This window comes from Poecilia reticulata, chromosome 8, assembly GCF_904066995.2.
Source record: "Poecilia reticulata chromosome 8, P_reticulata-male-v2, whole genome shotgun sequence".
Classification (NCBI taxonomy): domain Eukaryota; kingdom Metazoa; phylum Chordata; class Actinopteri; order Cyprinodontiformes; family Poeciliidae; genus Poecilia; species Poecilia reticulata.
In genome coordinates this window covers 17,695,483-17,711,816 of record NC_088837.1, presented here as the reverse complement: position 1 = coordinate 17,711,816, position 16,334 = coordinate 17,695,483, and the positions used below count along the sequence as shown (strand labels likewise).

Below are 16,334 nucleotides of genomic sequence, written 5' to 3'. Positions count from 1 at the left end.
GAGATGGATTGTACATTGTATGATCACTGCTAGTGATGCATCATTTCATATCTCTTCATAACAGAATTTTGTGAATGCAACTAACAAATGAGAAGGTGTCACTGAAAGTAAGAAATCATTATGAAGTATCATTCTGTCACAAAGCTCTGCAGGAACAATGGAAAGGGCAATATGTGACGCTCATACAAATGTGTTTGACTGCAATGGAAAATTAATTCCTTGTTATGAGAAAAGCCTCCCTGCAAGAAGATCTGTAGTCGTTTCAAATGCCATGCTGCGCTGGATCAGCTTACAACATTTGCTACCTAGCATACAGTTCATGTATCTTATAGTGTTTGGCCATGTCGCAATATATAGAGCATACTAAATTGTGTAGCTCTACTAAAAATACGATAATAAAATTATTATTTGAAGGCAAATTGCAATCATATGACCTTGAGACTTGGGTTTCATGAATGCTTTGTGTTGTGCTTTGAGAAATAATTCACTGAAATTATCATTTACAAACTACTTTTTGCATTTACTTGGGTTAGTATGGGACAAAGAAATCTGTAAAGGGCCAGGCACTTTCTCACAGCTCTGCATGTACCTTCATATATGTGTTTACCAGTGCTTACTTACAGGAGGACCATCAACGCCTGGTAGGCCCTGGATCCCATCTTTACCCTGGGGACCCTGCAACAAACATGGGCAGTAAAGAATACTAAACCAGTTGAGATATACGTAAGGGACCAATTTACCACTGGGCAGGTTACATATCATACTTAGGAGAGTATTTTATTTCTTTTCCACTTCTTGCTTCAATAACATTGGCTTTCTTCAGTCTTAAATGTCTTTGTCTGTTTGCTGAGTATTGATTTTCTGTCTAGGTCCCTTTTTCTTCAGAATTCTAGCTAGAAGTGGTTGGTCATACTGTTCTGCTTCCCCTGGGTGTGGAATGACAGGGGTTGAGAGGTCATAGCTTTATTTCGTAAATCAACTTGGAGGCATGTAACCTACCTTTTCTCCTGGCAATCCAATAGGACCCTGAGGGCCAGGAAACCCCTGAAATCAAGCGAAGCAACAATCGGATTAGGTGATACCTGATTTCAAAATGTTTAGGAGTCAAAGTGCTGCTTAAATGTTCACTTTATGATTGTGTCTGGGTAGGATATCTGAGTAAACAATGGTGGTGAAAATGTTAATATATGAAAAGGTAAATAAGTTTCCAATTTGCTTAACTTGGATCATTAACTGGCATAAAGGACAAACAACCACTCAACTTCCAGAGAAAGTAACTGTTTTGTCAAAGCACACTTTAAAAAAAAAACAACTCTGGATGTAAGAAAGTATAAAATGTTATGAATTAGGTATTTCCATGCACTGTATAAGAAATAATTTTTTTTCCAACAACATTTGATAAGAAACATTTCCAGCATTACTTCATTTAGGATTGTTACAATTATTGCTATTTGCAAACAACCACATTTTTTATTCAGAAATATGTGCATACATTCCATTAATATCTGGTGGGATTGTCTTAAACAACATGACTTGCTTCAAATGTTTTCAGTATCTTTAATGTTTGGTCACTCCTCCTTACAGAGCAATCCGTTGCTGAGTCAGGTTTGCTCACACACTGCTTTTCAGCCCTGAACATAAATTTCCCTGAGAGCGAGATCAGGGCTTTTCCAAAACATTGACTTTATTGTCCTGAAACCAATTTTATAAAAAGGCAGATTGAAAGCTATTGTTCATTTTGAAGACACATTCCTGCCCAAACTTTTACATCCTGAAGTTAAAACATGGTAGAAACTGATTGCATTTGCAAACCGGAATATGACTTTTTAATGCTGTTTTTGCAGCTTATTCCACACTTAGTGGCCGTTCCAGCCCGGGTCATTGTAGGACTCATTACACTGTGGATAATGACTCTGTCATTAGTTTCAGCTTTGCTTTTGATCTGTAGTTGATAACGGCGTCTTACACTAAAGCATGCCAATCTCTGAGATGCAGAACATGTCTTTTGTGAGTAGTACGATAGCACCTATGGTGTTTGTACTTACATATGATTGCTTGAAAAGATAAACGTGACACTTTCAGGCTACTTGGAAATTGTACCAAGGATGAACCAGACTGCTGTTCTCTTCCTGATATCTTAGTTGATTTCTTTTGATTTTCGCATGCCGTCCCGCAAAGAAACAGTGTGTTTGAGTTGTTGATTTCAAATACATCCACAGGTACACATCCTAACTCAAATGTTGTAAATTACACTATGATGTATATGGCATCATCGTGAAGCTTTTCCCAAATAGTTTAAAGGCATACTGATAATGTAGGAAAACTTCAAAGTTTGAACAAAGTAATAAAATTAAATAATTCTGAAATTAATCAAATTAAAAAAGAAGCTCGTCCTTACTGACCTAAAACAGAAGATGTTTATTACAATCAAATAGTGAAAAAGATTTCCTGTGGCTTTTTATGCATTCTATGTAAACATCTGGTCTCAGCTGCATCTGTTACTAGTGCTGTGATATTTCAGAGGATTTATGAAATATGTAAACTGAATGAAAAGCCTTTGTTTGTACCTGAACTCCTGGATTTCCTTGTTGACCTGGGGGTCCTATTTCTCCAGGCGGACCCTAATAACAGATACCACAATGAGCATACTTTGTATGTAGATGTTCTTTTTTTATGTCCTGTATTAAATAAAAACATTTCTGTTTCATCAGGGAATTACACTTTGACATATGTTTTTGTACTTAACTGTTAAACAAATCTCTTGCATTGTTTCACATTTAACCACAAAGAACTGATACATATTCTGAAGCGAAGCAGAAAGACTGACCAGGTTGCCTTTTGATCCTTGGACTCCATCAATTCCACTAATCCCCTGATGAAATAGACACATTAAAATTTTTATTTTTAGATACTGCAGTTTCCAGAAATATTATTTACTATAAAATAATTAGTGGTTATGATTTCTCTTACCATTTGGCCAGGTTGGCCAGGTGGCCCCCTTGACCCAACAAGACCACGAGGACCCTGGAGAAAAAGCAGCAAATATTCAGAAGCTAACCTGGAGTCATGATCTGGCTTCACAAGAGTGGAATACTAAACCACAAATCAGGACTAAGGAGAGGGGCCAAATGTAAGGACAGCAAAACGTCGACTATGTATTTCTGTGACTGAACATGTCATTTTCGTATGTGCCTGCCATGAAGCCTGAACTCCCTGGTTTGTCCTTGTGTGATCTGTTTCTTTTGTGTGTGTGTGTGTGTGTGTGTGTGTGATCTGTTTCAGCCTCCCTCTTTGTAGGCTGGCCAAGCCACCTGTTCCAAAGCCACATCTGTGATCTCCTGGGAAGTGATTGATATGGAAATATAATCATTCAGGCCAGGATTTTGTCTTTTACCTTGCTGAAACTCTCTCTTTGCTTGCTCCATCTATCTCATCTCATTCACCACCGACCGCATTTCCGTCCTCTATTTGTCTCCCGCTGTTATTCTTTTTCCTATCACTCCCTGTCTCTCTTCAAAACAGACCATTCCTTCCCAATGTTTCTGTGGTTTATCAGACTCTCCCTTACATGGTACATGGCAGCTCTATTTCCTCAAGCACTGAGAGATCCATTTGGAGAGACAAAACCCTGCTGAGCTCTAACCCTACCTACTGAGAGAAAGATAGAAGCGAGTCGTAACCAATTAACCAGTTTTCACAGCAGATGCCCCAAACAATGGCTTCTACAAAAGTGGTGTGAACTTTTGGTCTGCTGGAAGGCTGTCAGTTTCCTGGATTGTTCACAGAAAACGGTGAGAATCTTGATGACAGACGCTAAATGTAAAACGGAGTGCAGGGCAAATCAAACGGATTTCTTTTGATAGTCACGGTCTCCACAGTGGAAAAGTGGGGAAGTTATTCGTATTTTTGTTTTAATCCTTGATATAGCGACCTATGAAATGATGACCGACACCACGGATAGATTTGTATAAGAGCCATCAAATGAACTGTTGTTATGAAAACCTGGTGACCAAAACATGCAACCTTTTGCTTCTGTGCTGGAGTAGTCACATTTTGGAGATTTGTTATCCTTTACCTTCCTACCATATATGATGAAAAAAAAAAAAGTTGTTGCAGAGTATTTTACAATAATTACTGTCTGCTATATGAGCAACTGTGGCTATGTCACATTTATTTTAAATATTTTATAACTTATCAATCAACACACATCTATCTTACTATAATATAAAGTTTTCTGACAAGTTCTCTTTCCAATTTTGAATAGTGTCTATGTATTAATGGAAAAAAGTTATTCAAACCAATCTGGTCATATGAATAGCAAATTGCACCCCTTGTTAAATCGAAAACCAACCGCAGCTTTTAAAAAGCTGGTTATGGTTAGGGAGGAGCTACTAGCATCACACAACAGAGTATATTGTTTGGGAGACAGAAAAACATCACTGGTTGCAGCAAACACGAGACCTACCAATACTGGTATAATGCCACGTTAGCCCTTTGGGTTTTACTCCCGGCTCTCTGGTGAGAATCCATCTGGTGGTGGAAATTCTTTCCTTATACGGCGAACCATAAAATAACGCTCCGAACCACACGAATGATCAGTGGAAACAAGGCATAAGAGCCATTATGCACAAATAGAAAAGTTTTAAATGGTGATGAATCTTCCTAGGAGTAGTTGGCCAACTAAATTTACTCCAAAAGACCACTAAAGAACCTGGATCACCATCACAAAGCACTTCGCTCCTGATTGGGTAAGGACGATGCTCATGCTTCAACAATAAGAAAGAGACTGGGCAAAAATTGCCCTAATAACCTAAAAAAAAAAAAACAAAGGCCTTGACACTTTTAGATTAAAGGTACTGACAAGTCAAACTGAACGACTTGTTGCAAATGAAGAAATCATAAATTTGGCTTCACACAGGAATAAGATCTTATTTTGTGCAGTTGGATTCAGCAGGTCTTTTTTGTGGTCTTTAAATTCCACAAAAAAGACCTGAAAAAATCTTAAAGAGAAAAAGCAGAGTATGTATCAAGAAGAGAACCAAAATCACGTGAGGGTCTGCTGTAGTGAGCTGTCCGCATGATCTGAGATAAAAAAAAATACATCTGAATACTCACTGGTTCACCTGGTTGACCTCTTGGTCCCACAGGTCCATCAGATCCCTAGAACAAAAGGGAAATAAAATGATTAAATCCAATGCAACTCTTCAGTTTAGCCTCTAGTTTGAGAACATTTATTTCCATGGAATCAGTTCATTAAAGAAATTTGCTGTGGGACAGAAAACGATCTTCAAGCAACGACGACCCGTCCTCTCAAAGCTACTCGGCCTTCATCACAGGTTAGCTCTGTGCTGCCTGAGCTGCTAGCTTTCATTTTTTAAAGCTTATATCAGAGATGCACCAGCCAGATTTTATGCGTTTTGTGAGCCTTTGTGCTGAATGAACTCCAGCCAACAAAGAAGAGTTAATAGAGCAAGAGTCTATGACTGTATTTAATCTAAGCCTGCTTAGATCTGGGATGATTTTCCCATCTAAATGGTTTATCAAATTGATTTATTGATCAGGAAAGGTTTTCCATTTTGATGTTGAGATTAAAAAAAACATCAAAATGAGATAAAGAATCATATTTTTTTATTGTTTGTGGCAAGTATATTATGAAAACTTTAGTGCACTCACCTTCTCTCCTGACTCTCCAACAGGCCCATAAGGACCAGGCCTTCCTCTGTCCCCCTACAAAATAGAAGCATTTATTATTATATTTTTTTTGCTCTAGCAGAAATAGCTCATTATGTTTCCTTTTAGTAAACATATGTTTCCTGTCATAAAAAAAATCATCATAATTACTAAATAAACATTCACCTTAGGATTTATAAAGTATTTATGCATGACATGTTAATGAGTTCATATTTAAAGACTAAATGAAAACAGCAACAATGTCAAAATAGCAAACAAAGCTCACCATGTGTCCCTTGTTTCCTGGGAGACCTGGCAGGCCGTCAAAACCCCTGTCACCCTGAGACGTAAAAAAAAAAAAAGAAACAAATGCTTTAAACCCTGGAAAACACAAACACATTCGGCAGTGTGTAAACATTAGCAGAATTGTCTTAACAGTCTCCCCTGGCAGATTCGTCTGCTTGGAGTGTGTGTCAAAGAAGGAGAGGGTGCTTTGAGACTAGCAGCAGGTCAGCTAAAACGCTGCTTTGACTGATAAAGACCTCGTTCAGCCAGAACCACCATCAAGGGAGGCTGATTTATTTACTAAGCTCTTCCTGCAGCTGTTATGTGTTGAGGTGCCTGGTTGTCAATAACACGTTATAGGCTCGGGGCTGGTCGATACCAAAAGGCTTACACTAGCCAACGGAGATTGCTGGCTACTGTTAAAATACCTCACTGCTTAAACGTGTGATGTTGCTGAATTCAAGGCTAATGAGGACCAATAAAATTAATTAACGTTGACATTATTAAGTGAGTTGATTGGGCATCGCACTTTAATAGCATCTGCTGCTATTGCGTTGTGGTATTATTTACCTTTTCACCTGTTTCACCAGGAGTTCCACGGCCTCCAACCACACCTGAACGTCCCTATAAGAAACTTAATCCAGTTAATGTAGGTTCTTTTTTTTTTTATCAGCACATTTTGCACTGTTTTGATCACAATATCCAGATAGGAAATATATCATCTGAGAGCACCTTCAGTACTCTAGATATCTTACCCTCTTGCCTGACTTTCCATTAATTCCAGGGGATCCAGGCAACCCACGGGGTCCCTATGTAAGAGATGCAGGGGATAAAGCAAATGGAAAAGAGTGAAAAAGGGGAGGCAAGAAGACAAAACAAAATTGATATTCTGAGAAAAACTGTATAATGGAAGTGTAGAGAAAACAGTACAGTGGGGCCGTTGTCTCCACGGTCTCCTTTGAGCCCGGATGGACCTGGAAGACCCTACAAAATGAAACATATGTTCCCATTCACAACAATCAAAAAATTAACCCCCTTTAAGAAAAAATGTGACTTATACACCTACAGGTTTTCAGACATAAAGATAAGCAATCAGTGAGCGTGTATTTTGTCGGGGTTAGAAATACAATGACAGATAGAAAAGAGTGTCTAGAGTTTGAAGGTGGAGAAAAAAAATCTTGCACCCTTAATGTTAGAAAATAGGCAAGGCATTGGGGTTTGGTTTAAATTTGATCTGAGTCACTTACCACTGGACCTGGTCGCCCTGTAAGACCCAGTGGACCTGGAGGCCCCTTGAGTGACAGCTGAAAGAAAAACATATTTATCTTTTATGTCACATTAAGCCAAAGAAAATACTTCAAATTTCATATGGAAAGAAACTATCAAAATTTAGCAAAAATGACAATGTGATTATCAGTGATCTTTTATTATGACACCAGTGAGGGGGAACCTTGGTTTGTTGCAGGATAGCTTGTGCCTGTGCCTCTTGGGGAGACACTACCGGCCCCTTCTGTGAATCCCCTCCAAAGTGGAACTGTTGGCAGTGAAAGGAGAAGTAAAGTCCCAATGCTGAATTCCCAAATGTAAATGAAGCTTAGTCACACAGCCCCCCCTTGTGGTCATGCCAATATAAAACATTAAGGGAAAAAAGATGTGTGTGTTTTCCCATGCATTTTGGTGTGCAACAAAGATCTTACTGGCAGCATCAGCAGGGTTCCTGGAGGACCCGGGATCCCATCAACCCCAGGAAGACCAGGGCGTCCCTGGGGACCCTAAAACAAGAGGACGGGAAAAGCGTCAGTGATTGTGCCTCCTGTTACGGGGAGCCAACTATCTTCTGAAAACAGAAAGTAATTATGCATGTGATACTATATAAGGGACAGACCTTCCTAATCTTGCGGATAGAATTTGGCAAATACTGCTCAGAGTTAGGTTAAATCTCCAGGAAATGAATGTAAGGACATGGCTGGAAACGAGCTCACTTTAACAGATGTTTCGTCCCATCTGCCAATGCAGATCTGAACAGCCTAGATTTCAGTGACTGCTCATTTGTATTCATGCACAGAAACTGGTGTGGGAGATAAGGAAATGATGTTGTGTGTCATGATAGTTATTTCTCTGAGGTTTTAAGTGGACAGGCCTGTGTTAGCTTCTTTTTCGAAAAAAAAAAATCCATGCAAGAATCTGCCCATTTGACCTCTGAAGTAATAGATTAGTGTAAGATGTGTATTTTGTCATATAACAAAATTGAGTAACGGAAAAAATATTTGTGATTATGGACTCATTCATTTTCAGCTACCTCTTTAACAATTTAGAAAAAGATATGCTTTGGATAATATGTCAAGTAAAAAATATATATTGGGGAGACAGCACACAAACCCCCTTTCTTCACTTGGGGAGGGCAGACTCTTTATCCAGGAGCTTTGGATACAAAATTGTTTTCTGTCATCCATTGAATTTTTGCAAACAGAACCTTGGAGTTACAGGTTCCCCAGTCGATGTTGGCTGCTACTCTTCTCCCGTGGGTTTGCCGATGTAAACAAGATCTAAGAAGACATCCCAACTTTCAAGCTAGCCTGTGTGAGACCCACATTGCTACTGCTAACCATTGCTTTTGTTTCCAGGACCTGAGCTGAAAAGGAGATTCTGGATGCAGCTGCTTTCACCACCAGTTTAGAGGAAACAAACCCCTGACCAAGCCCTACAGCCCATTCGAAAAAGAGCGGAGCCGGCCATGTTGTAAGTATCTTATACATGTATGTGGTGTTTTTGCATTAAACACTTAAGAACTGTTCAGAATGGAGTGCATGCTGTGGCTAACGCTACCACAGAGTTTGGACTGTTAGGACTTAATTTCAGGGAGTTTTTAAATTACCAACAGTCAAAATATCTTTTTATGGATATTTTCCTTCCTCTTCTTGCCACTAAGTTGCATAAAATAGCAATAAACGTTTCAAAAATGTCCCTGTTTTTAAGTTAACAGTAGCTTAGCTAAGTATGGTGACAATGAGCTCACACTGATAAGGGCCAGTATTCCTGAGTGTGATGAAGATGAACTGACCTTCAACCAAACTAAGTTCAGTTTATTCAGTTATCTTAAGTCACAATGATAAAACAGAAAATATGTAGTATTTGTATTCCAGTCACATAGATTTAATGTCAATAACTTGCTGTCCTAATTTATTCTAGTTACAGAATAAGACAGTCAAGTTAAGTTTATTAGTCCCTCCAGTAAAAGGTGAATCTCAAATCGCTGTAAACAACTGTGTCCTCCAATCTCTGATTTGTCACAGAACTGTGAGCCACACTCACCAGATCACCTGGATCTCCCCTGGGTCCTGGAGGGCCTGTTGGTCCAGCTGGCCCAGGAAGTCCCTGCAAACAGAACAGTATTTTGTACAGTTCATGGCTGTGTTGTAACATAAACTTTACTTGAACAATAAATGTTTTTGATTCTCCAAGTGCTTAAAAAAAAAGCTGTAAAATTCTCCTGCTCAGCTAGTTTACGATGTTGCACCGATTTCCTCATAATCTGTGCAAGTGCACCTCAATGAATTTAAGTTTAATGTTAATGTATTTCTGGAGTTCAATTTAAAAAGTGATGTATCATAAAGATTCATCACACAAATAGCTAAACATTTCAAGCATTTATTTCTAATAATTTTGTTTTTCAACTAACAAAAACCAGACAGCTATTTCTCAGAGCACTACAGTGTTGCATAAGACAAGTAAAATATATAGGTCTCATTGGCCACACCTCAACCACAGACAACAACAGAAACACCTTATCCGAGTTTGTTGCTCAGCTGTTTACAATTCCAGTAAAATCTTAAGTGAAATGTTGAATTTAATTTGTAAATTAAGGTCCCAGAGTCTAGAGGAAGAGTGGAGATACACAAAATACAAGAGGGTTGAGGTGCTCGGTGTGACATTTCCACAGTCTGTGATTATTTGTGGAGCCATGCACTCTGCAGGTGTTGGTCCACTATATTTCATTAAGCCCAATGTCAGCACAGCTGTCCAACAGAACATTTTAGAGCTCCTCTGTTGAAGTAGTTTGAAATAAATCCCTGTGTGCAAAAAGTATATATAATAAGTTAAAGATTTTATGAAATATTTGAACTTTTTAATTCAATTCAGCTTATTTCTATAGCAATAATTAACAACAAATTATTGTCTTGGAGGACATTTTAGTTCAATGTCACATACATTTCAACTGATCCCACGCATCCGGCTGTGATTTCAATGTAGTTTATTATTCAAATCAGTTTAAAAAGTGTTTAAAAAAAACCTCAACAGATTACATCGATTCATTGACTTGCTGTATTCCTTCCTCCTTAATGATATTTTTTTAATGCATTTTTATGTAAAACATATTTTGATTTGTCATTAAGTTATAATCACTTTGATGCAGTTGTTTAATGTCTGTGTCTTACCTCTGGGCCTGGTGGACCTGGGGGCCCTTCCACTGAGAAACCCTAGAAACAAACAAACTGCATGTAATGCAGATTCGGAAAATACAATATTCTTCACTTGCACACATAACTGGAACTGCTGTACTATTAAATTGAACCCTCTAGCAGCTTACCGGTTCAATAATAGCTGGTTCTCCTTTCTGGCCTTTCTCCGCTCTGAGTATAGCCTGTAGTGAAGAAACAATAGATACAAATTCCTACAAATGAATCAAAGGAAGCAAGAGAGAAACCAGAACTTTCCAATTTAAGCGCCAGATTTACCTCAACATCCAGTGTCTCAGCTCTTTCCCGCTCTGCAAAGTCAAAGTCATCTTCATATATTTCATATTCCTCATACTGTGTGTCGTTCAAAAAATCTTCGTATTCAAGAATATGCTGAAACATTAGAAACTTGTTAGTGAATGAGTTCATCAGCGTTTTTATTCTGACGTGAAGTCGCCCACTTTATTGCGTTTTGTGTGATTCGTCCTACCTCGTAATCAGTAATATTCGGAACCACAGTCACCGTAGAAACCGAGAGGTCTTCATGTAAATCTCCATAAACGTCATCTTCATACTCCACCACCAGAGGTGTGTTCACTGCTGGAATTTCCTGCTGGCCAGCACACAGTTTCAAATGAGTCATCATGAAGGCAAACCAGAGAGCACTGAGACCTCTCTGAGAGACGCAGTGGCTCCCTGCGAAGGCAAATCTTTAAAGAACAATGGATGTTAGGGAGAAAGGGTGATTTCATTAAAATGGGTTGGATAACTGAGACACAGGTGTGCAGTTAATTACAACACAGAAGTGTAATTAGCTGATCAGATTCATGTGACAACTGGTAGAGACTGACAGAAAACAGTGGGAACAGGATAACGTCACTTGACAAACTGGAAGTAACAAACATGGAGGAGTCATACAATTTTTTTTTTTTTTATTAGAGAGAGAAGTTAAAACCTGGTAGTATTATCACGAGTCATTGTGGCATGTTCTTAATTAGCCGCCATCCAAGCACAGAATTCATTTTGACTGAACTTTAAGATACGTAATTGCTGAGAAGAAATTTTAGATTTGCTTCTGTGTGTTTTCCAAAATTACAAATAGACATTCAGTAAAGAGGAAACACATTTTTTTTTTGTTGCTGTTGTTAATTAGGATGCAGTACCCGAATTTGCTGGATGAAGATTAGGTGATGAGTAGGACGGTGCTGGTTAGTTGTGATAAGCAACTCGAGTGATAAGAAGAGGAAGAGGTGTTCGCTACGGTTAGAAGGGCAGTGTCTGGTTAGAACCACAAATGGTTGGAGGGTATTAGAGTGGATAACATCTACTGATAGATTTGTCTACCTCCTTGATAAGCTTTGATACAGGCAGTGTACTAGGCGGCACCAAGGTGGGGCCCTCAGGGACGAAGTCGGGTTTATGCGTTGGCATCACCATGGTGGTTTGGTCAATGGGGAGAAGAGTTTCAAAGTCGCCCTCAGTTTGTGGTAGTTCTGTGGGCTGGAAAGGTTCCTGTGGCTGAAACTCAGCAGGCGTAGTTACTCTGTGAAAGTCTTCCTCTGGACCCTTCTCTTCATGCTTCCTCTTTCTGGACCCCTTCTTGCCCTTTCCCTTGCCTTTGCGTTTTCCTTTAGAGTTTTTGTCCCTCTTCTTTTTGTTTTTTTTGCCTCTCCTGTCCTTCTTAGAGCGCTTACTTGGTTCAGTTGGTTGGCCACTTTGCATCAACTCAAGATGGGAGCTCTATTACCAAATGTTGAAATGCAGAGCAGAAGCAAAAGTGGAAAATGGAAAAACAAAAGCAAATAGTACGGTAAATAAAAACACAACAGAGCTCTGTTCATTCCATCGTTTGTTGATGAAAAGCTTATGGAACAACTTATTAACCTGCAAACTTACTAAAACAACCAGAGAAACAAAAATAGAAAAACTCTCGTGGTAACTTTTGAAGAAGAGATTTAAAGGTCAGGTAGAAACAAGAAATCTGTTGATATAAAAACTATTAGTCATTCACTCCATAAATCTGACCTTTACAAAGAGTTGCAAAAAGAAAGCTATTGTTTAAAGGAAACCATAAGAAGTCCTGTTTGCATTTCCCCACAAGCCATACAGCTAACATGTGGAATGATGTGTTCTGGCTAAATGAGACTAAAATTTAACTTTTTGATCATCATGAAGAGCTATTTGCGGAAGAAAAGTTTGACTGCACATCACCATTCTCATTGTGGAACATGATAACGAGAACGAGAAACCTGAAGGTTTGTCTTCTTCCAGCAGGACGACGACACTAAACAATGGCGTGGTTTAGATCGAAGTATTGGAGTCATGTTTTGGAATGACACAATTAAAACCTAGTGCTAGATCTGAATAAAGACTTGCAAAATTTGATGTTCAGAGTTCTGAACTGACTGAGTTTGATCTACCTTCCAAAAGAGAGGGCCGAGTGCAGTGGAGGCACACACCCAAAAGACTTGAGTTATTATAGCAGCAAAAAGGAGTTGCTGCTGACTCAGTGCCTCTGAATACAAATGCACAACAAATCTTCAGATTTTATCTGTAAAGAAAAAAAAAAAAGCTTTTCATAGTTTTTCTTCCTCTGCCAATTTCTGCTCCACTTTAAGTTGGTCCGTCACATTACATTCAATGAAGCCCTCTGAAGCTCGTTTCTGTAGTGCGAAAAATATGTGCTAAAGTTTATATTTATCATCATCATATGCAGAGGGTTACTTTCAAATACTTTGTGTATGATCCAACAAATGTTAAAACTATCTTTGTTCCTGAAAAAGTGTGTCCCTTTACTGAGAGAGCTATGATGCATGTCACTTATCTGAACGGCCTCTGCCTGAAAATGCTGCGGAAGGCAAAACCTGTGAAATGTGACACGATTTAGATCCGCTGGTAAACATGGGCAGTGAGTGAGAGTGTGATGGGAAGTAGGTCAGTCTGGTGAGAGATGTTGACACGCTCTGGATTAAGAGCTTCTCATTCAGCTGTACGTCTATGAAAGGCAGCTGTGTGACTACCAAGATGGCCTCATCCTTCATTCCTTCATCGATGATCAGCCGCATTGTGCGCCATTCATTTATTTAATTATTTCTGTGTACAAAACATGAGCTGAATTAAAACTATGTGCTTCCTGGAACCCGTCCACATGCGCAGCTGCGTCCTTTCCCCGTACCTCTTTCATTTATCACCAGAAACCATATATAATCATTTTTATCCCTGATAGAATCTTTTTTTTTTTTTTACATGCCTTGAGGAAAGAATGAGCTGTTGAGTCATTTGCTTCTGGCATGCTGTACAGATGTGTGGTCGGATGTATGTTCTTTTTGGCTTTCCTTTCCTGTTTTTGTGTTTTAGTGTGAGAGTGTGAGCTGCCAAAAGTGCACCTGATATTAGAAATGCTTCCATGCTGGCTGTGTTTCAAAACAAGCCTCAACAGCTGGTGTATTCCCTCTTTATCTCAGTACAGTCTCTTTGCAGACACCCTTTGCAACACACAACTGTGTCTATTAGTAAGCTAATACTTTTTTGAATAGTTTTATGATATGCAGGAGTCACCAAACCCTTTTCAATAGCCAAGGGGACTTGGAGTCAGATGCAATAATCAGAAGCCTGCAGTGTCTCTTAGACCATATTATAAAAATCATGATCTCTAAGCATCCAGTAAAAGAAGTTGATAATACAGAAAATTCCAAATACAGTGCAAAATGTAAAAAAATAAATAAATAAAACTTTCATATTTCACTAATGGGTGTTACGAGATAAAAATTTAGTTCAAACAAAAATTTCTAGATTAATTTCACAGTTTACTGGAAAGAACTTGGATATTCTCTGATATGAAAAAGTTGTAAACTTGCAAAAAAAAAAAGTAGAATTTTCCATGAAAAAAAGCATATATTTGCAATAGACATTCTCTGACATTGTGAACGGAAAATCTCAAGACGTTTACTAAGATTTTAAAGTCAGACATTTGAAATACCAAAAGTAGCATAAAGTTTGAAGTGGTAATTTCATGAGACGCACATCTAGATATTTACCAAAGTGTAAGTGATACATTTGGGCTCTTTTCCTTGCAAATCTTGCAAATATGTGAAATTAATCTAGAGCTAAACTGTGTAAGCATAGCTTTTTCTGATTAGCATTGCTAGGTCTCTTGCAGTACTGACCTCCTGCTGGCCCACAGTTTGACTGTTGTATGGCAAAGCCAAGTCACAATCTGGTATGAAGTTCACGCAGTAGTTGCCAGCAGCCTGGGGGTCATCCACAACCATCAGCTGCTGAATATCTCCCTGAAATCAAGAAATAAAAAAATGTATGCTCTCTTTAAACAAGTTATAAAAAAAACTGCTACAAAGTGAAGAACCATTTTCAAAACACCTTAAGACTGGGCTGGTAATCATTTGACTAAATCAAAGTGTCAGATTGATAAAAGTGAAGCATGGACACAGACAATTGCTCACAGTGGTCCTATAACCCCAGGAGGGGGTTCTTTTTTGTGCAAGAAACAGTCAAAAAGCTTTCTCTCGCCTCCCCTGTCAGGACCTTTAATTTCCCATTGTGCCCTCCAGGCATAATGCCAGAGCATATTTACCAACATGGACAAAGACAGCACTGCTGCACCCTGCAGCTCTGAGCCCACAGGCTCCACTCGCTTTAGCATCCGCATACTCAACATCTCCCTATAAGATTACTGAATTCTTCGTGGCATTTAAAGGACTAGAAGAATTTTTTATTCATGCTGTGAAAGAACATTTGGTTACTTCTCAAGGAATAATTGATCAAGGACAATAGTAAAGTCAATGCTTCATACAGCAATGTTACAAGAAATACCGCAAAAAAAAAAGTATTTGCTCCGTTATGGATTTTATTGTTGTTGTTTTGTTGCACTTAAATGTTTCATATCATCACACAAATTAGAGCAAATATCCAAGAAAATTATCATGATTAAATACAAAATATAGTTTGTAATAATAGTTAAGCTATTCTAACTAACCGAAAAACTCAAATTCTATTCGTGTGAAATCATGATTTCACACGAATCATGATTTCCTTTGAATTTGATGTCAAATCCAGATTCAAGTTCAAACATCATAGCTGAGTGGCACCATAGTTTAAATGTTTCCCCGCTTTCATTCAGCTGATTGTAGCAAGGAAACACCTAAAACATGCGGGGCCGAGTGCCTTGGGGACCAGGGTTTGGAAACACTGACCTAAAGCACTGCAGGCCTCAGTTCAGCTCAGTGCTTATGACTCAACAGCAGAAAACAAACTGGGTAAAACTGGCATCCATGGAGTTTCATCTACTGTAAAATATCTTGACAATCTCCACAACATTCTGACACATATTTTGTGCTCTGTCTAACACGCCAAAACTGTAACTTTTTGCAAGTTGTTCGTCTCTCTACATCAGGCATTAAACTAACAAAGCATTTTACAATCAAGCCTCACACCAAAAGTCAATCGTGGAATTTGTAGAGTGATAAAATGTGGTTCCTTTTAATGGGACTCCATTAAGACCAACGCAATTTTTTTATTGAACCATAAAAAATTATGAATTCCAGTTGTTTAAACCAAGTGTGACAAAGATATCAGATTTAGGGCCTAATAACATTTTCACACATTATACTATGTTGGTTTGGATACCTTTTGTACTTTATAAAAAAAATAATAACTTGAAAACTGCAGTTTGTTATATGTTCTGACATTAATATTTTTTTTTATGACCTGAAAGATTTAAGTGTGAAAAGAAATTTAAAAAGAGGATAGAGATCAGGGATGAATACTTTTTCACAGCTCTGTGAAATCCAGATTTGTTTCTGAATTTAATTGTAAAATAATAATTGGGAAACTGTTAAAAAGTAAAAGTCAAAAGGTCACATTGATTGCTATTTGACAACAGTAAATTAATGAAAGGAGTCAGAC

The 16,334-nt window shown here is 38.4% G+C and overlaps 1 protein-coding gene and 1 long non-coding RNA gene across 14 annotated transcripts in view; one reads left to right on the top strand and one right to left on the bottom strand.

Moving 5' to 3' along the window:
* col5a3a (collagen, type V, alpha 3a) overlaps positions 1-16,334 on the bottom strand; it is a 53,139-nt gene that overhangs the window by 20,812 nt on the left and 15,993 nt on the right. For 3 of the 6 annotated variants that reach the window (XM_081610108.1, XM_081610110.1, XM_081610106.1), the window contains exons 5-25: positions 14,579-14,701; positions 11,757-12,152; positions 10,903-11,025; positions 10,692-10,805; positions 10,544-10,597; positions 10,392-10,433; positions 9,268-9,330; positions 7,653-7,727; positions 7,406-7,489; positions 7,203-7,259; positions 6,886-6,939; positions 6,711-6,764; positions 6,526-6,579; positions 5,957-6,010; positions 5,674-5,727; positions 5,116-5,160; positions 2,971-3,024; positions 2,828-2,872; positions 2,568-2,621; positions 1,000-1,044; positions 622-675 (exon numbers count right to left, since the gene is read on the bottom strand). In XM_081610108.1, the coding sequence (XP_081466234.1) occupies positions 622-675; positions 1,000-1,044; positions 2,568-2,621; positions 2,828-2,872; positions 2,971-3,024; positions 5,116-5,160; positions 5,674-5,727; positions 5,957-6,010; positions 6,526-6,579; positions 6,711-6,764; positions 6,886-6,939; positions 7,203-7,259; positions 7,406-7,489; positions 7,653-7,727; positions 9,268-9,330; positions 10,392-10,433; positions 10,544-10,597; positions 10,692-10,805; positions 10,903-11,025; positions 11,757-12,152; positions 14,579-14,701 (1,698 nt within the window). The remainder of the gene's footprint in view (positions 1-621; positions 676-999; positions 1,045-2,567; positions 2,622-2,827; positions 2,873-2,970; positions 3,025-5,115; positions 5,161-5,673; positions 5,728-5,956; positions 6,011-6,525; positions 6,580-6,710; positions 6,765-6,885; positions 6,940-7,202; positions 7,260-7,405; positions 7,490-7,652; positions 7,728-9,267; positions 9,331-10,391; positions 10,434-10,543; positions 10,598-10,691; positions 10,806-10,902; positions 11,026-11,756; positions 12,153-14,578; positions 14,702-16,334) is intronic. The other 3 variants (XM_081610107.1, XM_081610111.1, XM_081610112.1) reach the window with 3 other exon arrangements.
* Positions 1-16,334, top strand: part of LOC103468740 (uncharacterized) — a 138,304-nt gene that overhangs the window by 117,825 nt on the left and 4,145 nt on the right. For 5 of the 8 annotated variants that reach the window (XR_014088686.1, XR_014088685.1, XR_014088682.1 and 2 more), the window contains 4 exons: positions 624-723; positions 1,023-1,075; positions 2,982-3,130; positions 8,580-8,694. This is a non-coding gene — a long non-coding RNA (uncharacterized LOC103468740). Of the gene's footprint in view, positions 1-623; positions 724-1,022; positions 1,076-2,981; positions 3,131-3,282; positions 3,393-8,579; positions 8,695-9,248; positions 10,384-16,334 lie in introns of those variants that run through there. The other 3 variants (XR_014088680.1, XR_014088683.1, XR_014088681.1) reach the window with 3 other exon arrangements.